Consider the following 14,870-nt stretch of genomic DNA (forward strand, 5'->3'; position numbering starts at 1 on the left):
AATTATTATTTTGACAGCTGCAGTCCTCCTAACGGCTGGTTTTGAATATTTGCCTAACTTTGGGTCCATTTGCAGCCGTGTATATCAAGACAATTTGAACAAATTTATTTATTTTTGTTGGCCGATTCCCGAAGATCAGCTCACATTTATTTAATTGAATGGCATGTTCTCGTTCTTTTCCCACCTTTTTTTGTGATATATTTATAAACCAACAACACAAGAAATAAGTTAATTTAATTTAAAAAAAGTCTTAAAAGTTCAAATTAGCTAAATGTAAATGTATTTTGTAGTCAGTTTTTCATCCCATTGGGTGTTTTTGCTCAAATGTTTAAATGTAGGATTCCTGGCCTACATCTTGAGATGGTTGGATATTTACAGTTCTGCTTATTAAAAACTTCAGGTAGTAAACAGCATATGGTGGTTCTGCTTTTGATATCGAAATGGATCCTGGACATAGAGAAGCAACGTCCCAGTGGCCGCTTTAGCTTCCCTCATGTCAACGTCACGATGTCTGCAATGTAGAAAACGACAGACATCACAGGATGAGATGCAGTTCAGTAAAGATTATGTCCCAATAAAAATGATAAATGTTTCAATCTCCACCCATTGACTGTGTTGTGGTTCTGAATATGTATCGGTTTTAATTCTGGTTGGGAGTCACACAAATTAAGTCAAAGTGTCACAATTCGGATTTTTGACACCTCCAAGTTAAATGCATGTAAAAACATGAATACAAACACAAAGTCAAGTTTTAGATGATTTCAGGTTTAATGCAACCTAGCAAATTTTGAAACACATTTGAGAGGAAACACAAAAGTTTACAAAATGCAGTGATGTGTAACTGCAAGCCCGTTGTATTATGTATAAATAAAATATAATATAAAATATCTGATCATTAAATTCTTTCAACTATACAGTTTGGATTGTTAGAAAATAGAAATAAAACTACAGAACATGCTTTCCTTCCAACTCACGATTACAGTGCATATATTTACTATTTCCTTACACTTTTAATATAACGCGTTTATTTTCTTCACTTACAACTGATCCCGTTTGAACAAACGTCTGCACAAGTCTTCATTTTCTCCATAAACAGTATAGTAAAAAAGGCATCTTTACAATTAAAGTCACAAAAGGTTAGTGTCAAAAAACTGAATCCAACCCGTGGCAACCTGACCAATGCATGCTGCCCCCTGGTGGAGAGAAATTTCACAACCACTGTTCATTTAGGCAGATTTTTCCTTTTTAATTCAACTGCTTTTTTGTGAGCACCTGATGTTTCTGGATGGATTAAGAACAGGGAAATTGCTTAATTTTTCCTGTGAAACCTACAAAATTAACAAATGGTTTTTCTGAGCAACAAAAAGAATCTTTCACAAACTAAAAAAAGTCTTAATATCTGAGAAACATTGTAGGTTCATTTGTTCAGAGGAGCATCAGCTTTGCCCCCGGTGGTGTGCAGAAAGAGTTCCATGTTTTGGTTGACTCAGTTTCCAGCATCGCCACCAGCAGTCGGCATCGTGAGCAGGACGACTCCAGCAGAGCCAGACTGCGGCGAAATGAAGAGGGGCGGCTTCAGTCCTGAGGCTGCAGGTACTGCTTGGTAAAATCCTCCAGCTGTTTCTCCAGCTCTGTTGCTTTATGCCTGCACAGAAAATAAAAAAATGTATAAAACATGAACCAGATTTACCAAAGAAGTTTGTCATCCACTTTTTGGCAACAACTAAATGTTTTTTTGGTGTCTGAAAAACGAGCAGTTTCAAAAACCTCCCGATTATCAAGTCTCAATCAGCGGGCACTGCCCTGTTGCTTAGCAACCCCCAGCTCCAGTATGTTTGGTCAGCAGGTTTTTGAAGCATTTTTGCAAAGACAAAATGCGAGGAACACAAACCTGTCCCAACTTTCTCAAGAAAGCACAATATGTTCCCTTTTAGTTAGCAGATGCTAGTTTTACTAAGTTTAAGCTGCTTTGCAAAAAGAAAAAAAAAAAGGGCATCAGTTCTTTCTGTAGATGTACAAAGATGGAGACTGCACTGTACCTGCAGAAAAAGTGAGTTCTACAAAGTTTCTATAATAGAAAGGAGCATTTCAAGCTTTGTAAATTTTTTGAAAATTATGTTCATTTTCCACAATTACGGAAACATTTTCTGCTGGTATATTTCATAATATCCTCAAAAAATCAATTTAAGTCTGCAAAATAGTTCCAGGAGTATAAATACTTTTGCTAGACTTGCTGAATTACCTGAAGAGCTACAAACTATTCCCCTTATTGTCGTACTCATGAGAAAGTGTTCAGGACTCACCGCAGAGTCTTTGAGCAGTTCTGGACGGTCTCCAGCTCATCTATATTAGTGGTCAGCTGACGGATGTTTGCTTCCAGGTCCCTCTGCGTCTGATCCACCTGCTCACAGAGCCGAGCGAACGTCGTGGCCATTTCCCTGCAAACAGAGTCACACCGCTCAGAGGAGGAAGTCATGATGAGGGGAAAATACATTTCAATAGGTTTTTTTTTTTTACAATACTGCAAATCAAAATTATGTATATGTTTGTTGAATTTATCCAACAACACGAAACAACATGATCTTTCAGTTACCAGGTTATTGGACAGGCAGCTTCTGTAACATCAGGACTTACTGTTGGACCTGGCGGCTGCAGTTTCCACTTGTAAAACTGACGACGAGCTGCAGTTTCTCAGTAGCAAACTCCACAAACTGCCGCTTCAGAGTTCGCTCTTTCGCTTTTGTGGTCCAGGTGAGTCTCTCGTACAAGTACACCAGGCCATAGAGGGAAGCCGACAGGGCAATAACCCTCCAGCCGACTGTTTTCCACACCTTGAGAGCAAAAATAAATAAAATAAAATAAAATAAAAAAAAAACAGTCAGAAGCTTTAAGACAAACTGGCAAGTCAAATTTAAGACCTTTTTAATGACACCTTGAAGGAAATTTAAGACTGAAAAAACTATAAACAGGATGGTTGAGGGAACTTACTGCTTTATAGTAAGTACAGGAAAAACTGTGAAACTGACTTAGTGGCCATGATAAAGGCAAAAAAAAAAAAACTAGCTTGCTAGCTAGCAAGGGTATGTTAGCAACAAGTAGCAGGCGGCCTCAACCGCCTCAAGTCAAAGAACGAAATGAAAACATCTGCATGTGATTCAAACCTCAGCTTGATAAGAAAATAAAAATCTTCATTAATTAGTCTTGCAATGACAAAATTTAAGACCTGTGGTCAATGTATTTAAGGTATACCTAAATGTTTTTAAATTAATTTAAGACATCTTAAGGTCTTAATTTTTTCCAGCATTTAGACCATAATTAAATACACATGGTTCATAAGGACATACCACTCCTCCAACAACGATGATGCCCATTGAGGTGCGGGAAGTGATGGATGCCAAGTTGGTTGCCATGGCTATCATCAGGTCTTCCTGGGTCATCAGAGCCTTCTCGTTGTTGGGCGGTGCTGCGATGGATGGGGGCTCAGACGAAGGCGTTACAGGAACTACAGCTCTAGAGTTCTACAGAATAAAAACTTCAACTTTAGGCTGGTTTACCCCCAAATAGACAATATGACATTTCATCATGTTCACTTCAGAAGGTACCTGCAAGTTTGGATCTACCAGTTTGAGAGCTCTCTGTGCATTAACAGAACCCAGGTAGCGGTGCACTAAAGCCTTCAAGCCCAACGAAAACTGGAACTCGATGTTTTCCTGGAAGTCACTGCAAATGGCAGCACAGTTCAGGTCATAGCTCAGGTCGAACGTCTTTTTGGGCACCAGCATGTGGACTTGGCTCTGAGCCGTCGAGGGAAGCAGAGGCACCATGCTCTCTGAAATGTTACACACACACACACGCATAAAAAAAACATTCATATTTGAAAGAAAACAAAAACTTACACCTGTCTTAATTTCTTCCAAAAAAAAAAAAGACTTCATGGTTTGGTTTTATAACAGCACCCTGTATATTTTATCATTGACCGCATTACCAGTTTACCTGCATCAGTGTCACAGAGGACAGTCTGCATGCAGGTCTGAAATGGTGATGCATTTGTAGCATAATGAGGCATGTGATGATGACATTCAGCAAGGACTAATATAGTACAGTCAGGTGACCAAATGCTTCTGATTAGGTGTATTCACAATGATCCAGAAAAATAAGTTTTCCATCAATCTGTTGGGATTTCTTGTCATGTCAGTAGTCAGTTACCCATCATGTATTGCTGAGAAGACTGGACAGAGACGTTGATGGCATTGGAGCAGCGGAACGCCAGGTTCTTTCCCATTCCCTGTTCCACATGCCCCAGCAGATGCTGCCAGTGACAAAGAGAGAAGTTCAGGTGAGCTAGAGAAGAAACACTTTGTTGCTGTTGTTGTATCAACACTCCAGATCTCTCTGATTCTGGTTCAGAGCAGAACAGAACCAGAAGACCAAACACGGAGAAGCAGCATTCAGTTTTTAAGCTCCACTAATCTGGAGCAAACTTCCAGATTAGTGGAAGTTTGCTCAACTGCAGAACAGCTGAAATTCTGAGATCCTTTACATCAAAGTTAAAAACCCACAGGTCTAAAGTTGCCTCTGATTAATAATAGCTGGAACATTAATTAATATATTTGATATTTGCTTTTGATGATGAGATTTCACAAAATGTAATGCTTAGTTTATGTTTCATAACGGGTTACTGTATGATGTTTCATTGTGTGAAGCACTTTGAGTTGCCATGTTGCTGAAGTGCGACAAATAACCTCGACTAGAGCGATCAGCTGTTTTTACAGAGTTTTACTTACAGCCTTGTAGAGTTTGAGGACTTGCTGTGAAGGGTGGAAATCACCGCGGAACTCGTCAACGATCACATGAAGACGGTCGATCTCCTCTCCCATAGCAATGGACACCTGAGTGTAACACAAGTACATAAGTCTGACAGCTTATTTACTGGTGATTCGGTTGCTGTTACAGGCAGGGTGAAGTTATCCCACTTCTTGTTACCTTGGACTCCACATCGTCGCTGATGGCTTTGATCTTCTTTTTTATCTCTTCAGTGAGTAAGTTGAGTTGATTCCTGACAAACTCCAGCCGGTCTCTCTGATACTCTCTGTCCTCCAGTGCTGCCACTCTGAAAGTCCAAAACGAAAAGTCATGGCGGATACAAGCACCCAAGCAACTGAACAGCCAACTGTGTTTGCTCCATTTTCATTTCACCTGAAGTTCTTTTTAAATTGCTTAACCACATTACGCTTAACTTTAACTACTCAGAAGATTCCTATTATCTAGTTTACCTGTTAAAACCTTTAAGACATTGATAAAAAGACTATTAGTTCATTATGAACTGTAAAATTCCTAATAGCTATAAAAGAAAAACAAGAGTAGAAGACATGCAGAGGGATGCTCACCGTTTCTCTGCTGCTTCAATGTTGATGGCATCCATGATGGTCTTGACTTTTTCTATGATCTGCTTGGCCCTGATAGTGTGCTGCTCAAACTTTGTTTTCACTGCTGACTGCGAGATACACTCCTGCGAGGCCACAACACACAAGTTTACTGTGACAGGTACGCTGGGTGCTGCCGGACCGCCTGCATGAGTTAAGCATGCGGTGTGGAGACAAACAGGACAAGATAGACACCTGCTGCTTTTAACTAAAGATAAAGGGGGAAAAAATGGAGACACAGGCATGAAAATGACAGCAGCAGAGTGTGTACCTTGTGTCGCACAGCCCGCATACAAAAGGGTCCCACTTGTGTGTTGGCTTAGCCACAGAAAAGTTTGTAAATAATGGAAACTTATGAAAAACCAGACAAATTGTAGAAGAACAAAAAACATGTCAAAACAAGAAAACATAGGAATGTTGTGTCCTTCGGTTCTAGAGTGAACATAAATTTATGGACATAAAGATTTGTCTTGACATTACAGCTATAGGAGGAAACTCATCTGTTCCTAATAGGATGTTAGTTTAGACTAACTTCAAATAAGAATATTGCCTATTCTTATTTGATCAGTTCAATATTAATCAAATTTAAGCATGACTTTTGTTATGAATAAATACAATCTGGAAGTAAGCCCAATTTCCATGATGTGATGCACTTACACATTAAATGTTATACTAAAATCTGCAGGCACTTGTTGTTTATAACTGATTACTGGATGGCAAAGGGCAACTGACTTCTTTGATTTAGATATGGATCAGCTAAACAGAAAAGCTCTAGCTCAGGTTAGTTCATAACACAGATTAGGTCAGTAATTACTGATGTTTCAAGGTTCTAACTTCTAAGTAGTTTTGCTGATTTTCTCAAAGATACAACTACATGTTTGCTAAAATGGTGTATGTTAAGGTGAAATAAAATAAAAAATATTAAACTGAAAAATGCAAACAGATGTCAAATGAAACCAAACAACTGTTCACCTCACCTAAGTGAATCTAGACTTCAGCAATGAAGACGCAGGTTGAAGAACAGGCACATATCTAAAGGGACCTACCCTACAGGTGCCTGCTCTGAGTGGGGAAACATTACAAAAACTGACCAGGAGTTTTTTCCATCAGATTAGTCCAATGTTAACTTTTTTCTATTGTTTGCTTAGCACCACTTTTATGCATTTCCACAAGGTTGAAAAAGAGCAAGCCACCAATCAAACCTTTTGGTCAAAGCGCTGTTTAAAAGTTCAGTCAATTATGTATATTTTTATACACATAAAGACAGAAAATACAACAATGAAACCAATTTTTGACTCAGTTCTGCTGCACCCATCTTGGTCTTCAGACAGAGTCAATCAATTCTGAAAACTTAGGGTTTTTCTTTTTAATTGTCCAGTGCTGTAATTCTTGAACATAGAACAGCTTCTTGTGAAGTGTTTAACGGGCAGCACTTAAATGATGCATCAAAAAAGCGTTAATGCATCACTTAAGACATCATACCGAGATATGACGTCATCTGTTTGTAGGGATATAAACATAAATAATATGATCTCAGGGTTTCCTCCAGTGTATTATAAGCCTGGCGGGCCACCAGGCTTTACTTGTGCCCCCAATGGGCTAAGAATTGCTTATTTATTTAAGTGTTTTTAAAAAGGTTGCATTTTTAACACTTTAGTGTTCATGTATTAATTTTCCAATCTTCCAATAACGGATAATTATCAAGTGATATTTAAAAATTTTCTGTCAACTTTAAACAGTTTTTAACTAAAAAAAACCCAACAAGCTGCTGGATGAATGACTGCCCTAGTGCCCAACCTCAGGGCTTAGGGAGTTTTCTGGGGGAAACCTTGAATCTGTGTTATTAAACTGTTTCTCTGCACTGCAATCCTCCAATAACCTCTGAATGAAACAAAATCAGTTCAACCATTCACTGGAAGTCTACGTTTACAGCAACATAATGACCTGGCTCTGAGCTAGCTCTCTGGTTACTGAAAACCACTATGATGAAAACTCTAAGTTGGGCGTTTCTATTTTTGCAGCAGGACAGATTTGATTAGTCCAATGATGGAAGGAAAGCCAGTTGCAGGTGTTTATCCTGCTCTTATGTGGTTCTCATTTTGATAGGAGGGAAAGGTTGGTGAGGAAAAGGTGACAGGTGAAGACACTCATAACTGGGAAAAAAAACAACAATAAAAAGACATTTATTACAGCAGCAGAACTACTGCACTTTGTTTCCTGAAAACTTCACAGCCTAATATTTGTATCATGTATTTGGTCATTGACTCACATCATTATGCTGGCTGCTGGTGAGTCTCTCACACAGACTCACCAGTGATTTAGGATAAAAACATAGATTCTGTAATAAATGCTTTTTTTAGGCAGCTGATAATTGAACAGTGTAAACTAACCATTCTAGATGCATAAAAAAACTTCAAGTGATTATCTATTAATCAACTTGTATCCCTTCTCTGTTTGCTACAGAAAGGAGATTCAATGAAGAGACAGGATGACTGTTATTAAAATAGAAGTCGGTTTGTAACATAATCATCATGCTTTACTGGTAATTATAATACCAGACTTTAAGCCACATCCTCAATATAACACTAGTCTGTGTACCTCAAACCTTCTCTCAAAACTTTGGAACTCCTTTAGTCTCTCCTTGAAGCCCTCAGCCAGAGCGCCACCTGTGGGATAAAAGTATAACATAATGTTACCTAAACTCTTATTTAAAGACTTCACCTAAAATATAAATTATTTAAATCTTTAAAAAATATATGAAAAAAATAAAAATATAACTGTTTTATTGTTAACTTGTATTCATTTAATTTAGCATCAAATTTTTTGTTTGCTCTCTACATTTTTTCACTAAGTAAAGATAGAATACTTAACAAATTAGACACAAAAATCCAAAGTAAATAAACAAGAGCCATCCATGAAACTACAGCACAATCTTTCTCTGCCCTGGTTGAACAGAGTAACGAATAAACTATATTTCACGCTCACCTGTTTCCGGCATGCCCTGCGCTCGCTGCATCCGGGAGTTGAGCACCTCTTTTGCAGAGACAAAGAAAATACGGTTGGGTGCCTGATCACGGTCAACAACTTTTAGTTCCTCCACAAGAAAGTTCACACAGCGGTCTGTGTGCTGCTTCCTCACCTGCGAAAACCCCCCCCCAAAAAAAACCACTTGTATCAATATTAACAGGTTCGTTTTCAATGAGATTTCATGATAGAGTTGCAAAAAAACCCCACAAATATTACATAAATAAGTAAGGTCATCATACAAAAGCAGTTTCTGCGAATGGATTAGAGGGGCAGAAAATCAGAAGATATTTTAATACATTTTTCATGACAGTCTCATCTTTCTTCTCCATTTCTACTTTTTATTGTCTGTTTGAAATAAAACGAATACAAAAACATTTGTAGGGTTTATTTTACTAGCAGTAATAATTTGCCTAATGTGTTGAAATGTCTTCGTTTGTGGCTTGAAAGCTACAACAAGAGTTTTAACTCACGTCCTCCATGTACTCAGGTTCATTTGCCGAGGCGTCCCAGCGATTGTTAAGGATGAAGATGTTTGGCTTTGAGAGACGCTCGTTCACTTTGTGGAAAAAATGTTTTTCCTAAATAGAATATAAACACAAGGTCAATAATATGCTTCAGAAAACAAACTCAAGACAAGTCAGGATGTATTCGGTACATCGTTTTCAGAAATGTTCCAAACGAACACTGCTATTCAACAACAAAATATATTTATTAATCTTCTGCCATGTCAGAATTTGGTTCAGGTCCAGTGGACAGCCAGCATGGGAATGAGAGTCTGCTTTCTCTTTATGAGCAGCAGTGACTGTGTTTAGCTTCACATTGCATGAATGCCTGAGCAGACAGAGACAAGTGGAGCCTTTCTGAGGCTGCGTACACACAGCCGATGGCAGTCTAACCAGCTAAGGATGGAAAGTATGTAGAACGGCCTCTTGAGTAAACATAAGTGACTGAAAAAACCGACACTTGCTTGGAAATTAAATAGTTGCTGCTCAATTAAACCCTAAGTGACTACTAAAAGCATTTTATATACTTAGAAAAACAAACTTTTAATGATCCATATGTTTTCTAAATATAAGAAAATTTAAAAATAAAAAAAAATACCAGAGATAAATCTGTATTTTAATTATGCACTTGTTCCATATCATAGAACATATCTTTGTCAAACATTATAAACCAAGAGCTAAAAAGAAAAAAAAAGCCATCCCACTACCATCAACAACACATAAAGCAGTTACACCGTTAGCACAACCCTGCTTCCTAGCTAAGGACACCAATCCTGCATATCTCATGATGACACAACAGATTTAATAGACAGCACTAGCTAAATACAGGAATGACTAGGTTATGCCCAGTTTCATAATAAATAAAAGACTTTAAAACTTATCTAACCTGCTTAACGCCTCATGCAAAATAAATAAATCCCACAGGTGTGAAATAATACCGTGTTCATAAGTGTTGATTCAGAGTTTGCCACGAGCACAAAGACATCAGCGTCCAGGCAAAACTTGTCAATCCAACTGTCCAGCTGCGTTGTGACATCTGTCCCTGGACTAGAGGGAGAAAAATGTCCAAATAAATGTTAAAATGGGGAAAAATAATGCATTTGTATATTAAAATAAGCTATATAAACAGTCACACAGGTTTTCCAGATGTGATTTTACGTCTACCTATCCACAAGGACCAGGTCGTCTCGAAGCAGAGCACATTTGGTTTTTGGCCAGAACACCCGGACCAGACAGCCGGCGTCCAGGCTTTCATCCATGTGCAGAGCGTGAGCCAGCTGGTTTACAGTCTGCAGACGGGTCGGAAAAGATGGGATGAATGTTGAAGGAATAACAAACACATATAAACATGTGTGTTTCATTAACGTTTAGGGAAGCAACCTCTGATAATATATTAACTCCTAAACAGAAATACGCAACAGGCAAGTAATCAAAATCATTCCTGAAATACCTGACCACCAGTGGATCAAACTATGACGAGGAGAAACAGTTTCTTTTTTACTTAAATCCTAGGCCTGTCTTTAGGAATCAGTATGAAATTCTCAACTCTTATCAAGTAATAAATTCAATCAAACTGTGTTCTTAACTGTCTGACCTACTTTCCTAACTCTTTCACAACAGCAAAAACATTGCAGTTCATCCACATTTTTCCTGCCCCTTTCATCTTATCCGACTAAATGCTGAGAAGTGATATGAAAACAATAAAAAGTCAAAATGTGAACATACACTAGTTTTATTCCAGTCTGAAAACCAGATAAAGGCAGGAGAGTTAGTCTAGTTAGAAGGAAATAATTATGTTGTGGATTTGGGTTAAAACTTTACTTTAATTGACATAGTTCTAATGTAAAATGTGACAAGGATTAGGCATATTTGCAATAACAAAAAATTTACAAAAATAAAACAAAAGCTAAGACATTTACTTTAATGCTCTTCTCCTCTTCTGAGCCCTCAGTTTTAAGGTAGGCCTTCTCTTCATCAGTGCCTTCAACGCTCAGGAAGCAGTTAGTGGTGTGACCAATCCCGCTGGGCAGGACTCGGTCCCTCAGCATGGCATTAATCACCGTGCTTTTACCATTACTGGTCCTGCAGGAAAACATCAGAGGTCAAACAGGCCTCTTCCTGTTACTCAACTCAAACCAAGATGTTGTCAGTGATTTCAGTTCAGAACCAAGTTCCTACCATCTTAATTTAGGAGATAAAGCAAAAAAAACAAAAAACAAAGGTGTGCATATCTTATGTTTGTGACCTTTGGAGTTTATTATCTTTAAAATTATGGTGGTGGCACAAATACACTTACTACAAATATCTTTAAAACGACAGTCAATAATCATTTTAAGGTCATTTCACAAAGTTGAAGAACACAAAAGGATGAGTCTTTTGCTCATCGTTCTCCACCACCCAGAGACCCTTCCTCAGCAATCTTATTTAACAAAACCAGCATGTTTTCTATGGGATTCAGGTCTGTCACCGAGACAACCCTGAAACAATTGTGACCCATAAATCTAGTGCTGAGGCTACCAGATTTATATTGACCATGTCCTCATATAATAACTCATTCTAACAACATTCCTAGTAGCTTTGTAGGAGAAATGGAGCCACAGGATCACAGATCTTATGCCATACTCAACAGTGTACACAAGGTTTTTCCACATATTTAACACTTATTTTTGTTGATAAAACGTTCAGTCCTATGCTGACCAAGGCACACATTTGCAGTTGATTTCTCTGAAGAGTTCAACTAATAACATATTTATTTGTGGTGGTAGATGAGGAAATGCTTATTCCAGGCATGTCACCAAAACAACTAGTTGGCAAGTAAACATTACGGAGTGTAACATACATCACTCTTAGCAGTTCTCCTTCAGTGAGCTTTGAAGGGTTTCCCCCCATTAGATGGATAGATGGAAAGAAGATAATAATTTTGGTTGGTACGACTTATTTACTAACAAATACAGTTAAAAAATGATAACAAAAAAGAGCAAATAAGCTACATATCACAGCCAAAGACCTTCATGTTTTGAGATGTTTTTGTTTGATTTTTTGTTGATTTTTAATTGTTAATTTAAAAAAAAAATCAGCCATATACTTGTAAACATGAATTAAACTTACTACACTCTTACATAGTGTTTGTTGCATGACATTGCAAAGTGAAAGTGAAACACATCTACCCACGCTATTGTATTTTACATCCCAAGTAAGAACAATAGGAAGGAAAAATCTCTACAGCAGGATATCAAGCCTCAGGTGAGGAGTGACGCATTTACCTGCCAAAAAACGCCACCTTCATGTGCCTGCGAGCCAGGACCTCCTTAATGACTGCAAGCTTGTCGGCATAGATTTGAATCTCCACCTTCTGATCTTTAGTCGCGATTGTCCCCAGAGCCTCATTCCCACTGATGACTGTCAGCACAGAACAGTTTAAAAAGTTAAAGACAGATGACAGGTCTAGTTAGTCATAAGTTGACAAACTCACCTTCGACAAACTCTGATGTCTCTTTCACGTAGCTGAGAAGCTGTTCAAACACATCGCTGATCTTCTTCTTGGCTACAACAAAGTGCTTTAGAGGAGAAAAGTCCCCCCGAGCTGAATCTGTCCGCATGAGTGTTGGAGTAGCAGCCATGGTGCTCAATCTAGAGACACGGGAGGTGTTACACAAACTACATTTAATTTATTTACACTTTTATAGACAGCGCGCAAAAAGCCCACCATCGTACTATTTAGATTAAAGCCTAACAGGGCTAAAGTAACTCCACAATATTGTGGCTACTCTGAAGAAAAACTATCTTTAACCCAATTTAATAATTATTAAATCCATAAGATAACTGACGCTTAAATTACTGATAATATAATGAATATTAAATAATTACTAACTGACAGAGATGTTCCTGTTTTCTAGGCTGCCTGCAGGCTAGCTACAAAACTCGGAAGTGTAATATTTAACGAGCCGGTATGAAGCTAGCACGAGTTAAGCTAGGCTAGTGAAAGTAGCGGCAGCGGCAATGTGGTAACATTAGTCAGAAGTGTAAATATATCCTCACCACAGTCCTAAAAACCGGCGTCCACTTTACATAATATAAAAAAAGATGCTCTACCCTGACTAGACTAAATATCCTCGCACTTCGTACAAGATTCGTCGCTGTCAACCTGCCTAACCTTCTGTTTGTATCCAGCACCGCTGCAAAGACAAGCTAACCACCGGAAATACAACTTTGACACAAGTTTAAAAAAATAAAAGCAGTCACATTGCGGAAAATGAAATATTAACGTGAAATGTATTTTAGGTTTAGTTTTTTCTTTGCTAAAACAATGCTTCTTGACAACAAATTATATAATGCTGAAGAACTTGTTTATTTATTCTACAATAGTGCCGTATTTGAAAGAAACGTGATTGATGTTTAGTAGATGAGTATTTTGTAGCTCAATGTCTGAAACGATCTCTGCCCATAAAATCCAGAACAGGCTGCTAATGGCCAATCTCTGGCTTACCAGAATTTCTCTTGCTTGCTAGTATTTTGTGCATTAAACATGACTTAAGCTCATACATGAACAACAGAAAAGATTAGACTGCTACCATTAAATTGAAATTGTATTATCATACTATATCTATCAAGTAATAAAATAGGGTTTTTAGAATATAAGGATAGAAATGAACAAATTCTATATTTATAACTTTTACATTTCATCTTCTTTTTGAATCTCAGAAGAATGTGACATGTTTTAAACTAACTACAATACATTTTCCTGACTGTAAATCTTTGTGGTTATGTGTCAAATTATTTTTTAAAAAAAGATTTTTTTACTCTTTTAAGTTTGACTTCATATATTTTCAATACAAGTTAATGTGAGTATTTTGCAAAGCAATGGCAGGAACCTATTACTCTACACCCAATAAGGTGTCTCTTTATTATTATAGGGGCCTGTGAAAGGGGTAATATCAGGGATCCCTGTTGGAGAAAATTTGGAAGAGCTTAAGAAAGTAATGAAAGGAGGAGAGATTATAGGCATCAAACGATTGCAAGCTTTCAGGAATGGGGAGAAAATGGACAGTACATCTGTTCTATTAGATTTCAAAGATAAAGTTCTGCCTGATAAGGTGATGGTTGGTTACATGAGTTTTAATGTAAGAGCTTATATTCCACCGCCTCTCAGATGCTATAAGTGTCAAAGATATGGTCATACTGCGAATGTTTGTAAAGGGAAACAGAGATGTGGTAGATGTGGAGGTGAACACTCTTATGGTGAGTGTGGAAGTAACCCAGTGAAATGTTGTAATTGTGGAGGAAATCATACTGCAGCATATGCAGGATGTATGGTTAGGAAAGAAGCAGCTGAAATTCAAAAAGTTAAAATTGATAGGAGAATTACATATGCTGAAGCAGTGAAAGAGGTGAAAAATATTGGAAATGATCCAAAAACAAATTATGGAAAAGAAGAAGGGATAAATAAAAATCAGTGTAATGTCACATTAGAAAAACTAATTCCGCTTTCTTATGATATCATTAATTGCTCAGAACAAGCAAGAACTAAGACTGAAAAAATAAAAATTATAGTTAAGGCAGCTACAAAGTTTTTTTAATGTCAAAGATCTGTCATGGGAAAAAATTCATGATGAACTTAGACATGGGGAAGGATCATCTGAAAATGAGGCTTCTCTAATTGTTGCATAATTCAAATTCTACAATGGAACGCTCGAAGTTTAATAGCTAATGGACAGGAATTTAAAGGTTTCATAAACAATTTAAATACAAAACCAGACATAATATGTATTCAAGAAACATGGCTTAAATCACAACTGCAATTTAATATTCATGGTTACTCAGTTTTACGTAAAGATAGAATAAATGGGAATGGAGGAGGATGTGCCATATTTATAAAAGAAAATATTAAATTCATTCAGCTTCAAATAATAACAGACCT

At 37.5% G+C, this 14,870-nt stretch overlaps 1 protein-coding gene across 3 annotated transcripts; it reads right to left on the reverse strand.

Moving 5' to 3' along the window:
* Nucleotides 1-744: 744 nt before the first annotated feature.
* Nucleotides 745-13,153, reverse strand: mfn1b (mitofusin 1b). Of its 3 annotated transcripts, none has more exons than XM_044129484.1 (18): nt 12,992-13,153; nt 12,426-12,583; nt 12,217-12,352; nt 10,873-11,035; nt 10,118-10,242; nt 9,892-10,000; nt 8,921-9,028; nt 8,409-8,562; nt 8,022-8,089; nt 5,388-5,509; nt 4,984-5,110; nt 4,785-4,889; nt 4,207-4,309; nt 3,603-3,829; nt 3,345-3,518; nt 2,635-2,831; nt 2,304-2,438; nt 745-1,645 (listed from the first exon to the last, which is right to left on the reverse strand). In XM_044129484.1, the coding sequence occupies exons 2-18, from the start codon at nt 12,571-12,573 to the stop codon at nt 1,576-1,578; spliced, it is 2,271 nt and encodes a 756-aa protein (XP_043985419.1). In that variant the 5' UTR covers nt 12,574-12,583; nt 12,992-13,153; the 3' UTR covers nt 745-1,575. The 3 variants fall into 3 exon arrangements, with proteins under 3 accessions (XP_043985419.1, XP_043985421.1, XP_043985420.1); XM_044129486.1 differs by having other exon boundaries at nt 13,107-13,151; XM_044129485.1 differs by lacking the exon at nt 12,992-13,153 and adding an exon at nt 12,825-12,878.
* Nucleotides 13,154-14,870: the final 1,717 nt, after the last annotated feature.

The sequence above is a fragment of the Gambusia affinis genome, linkage group LG10, assembly GCF_019740435.1.
Source record: "Gambusia affinis linkage group LG10, SWU_Gaff_1.0, whole genome shotgun sequence".
Classification (NCBI taxonomy): domain Eukaryota; kingdom Metazoa; phylum Chordata; class Actinopteri; order Cyprinodontiformes; family Poeciliidae; genus Gambusia; species Gambusia affinis.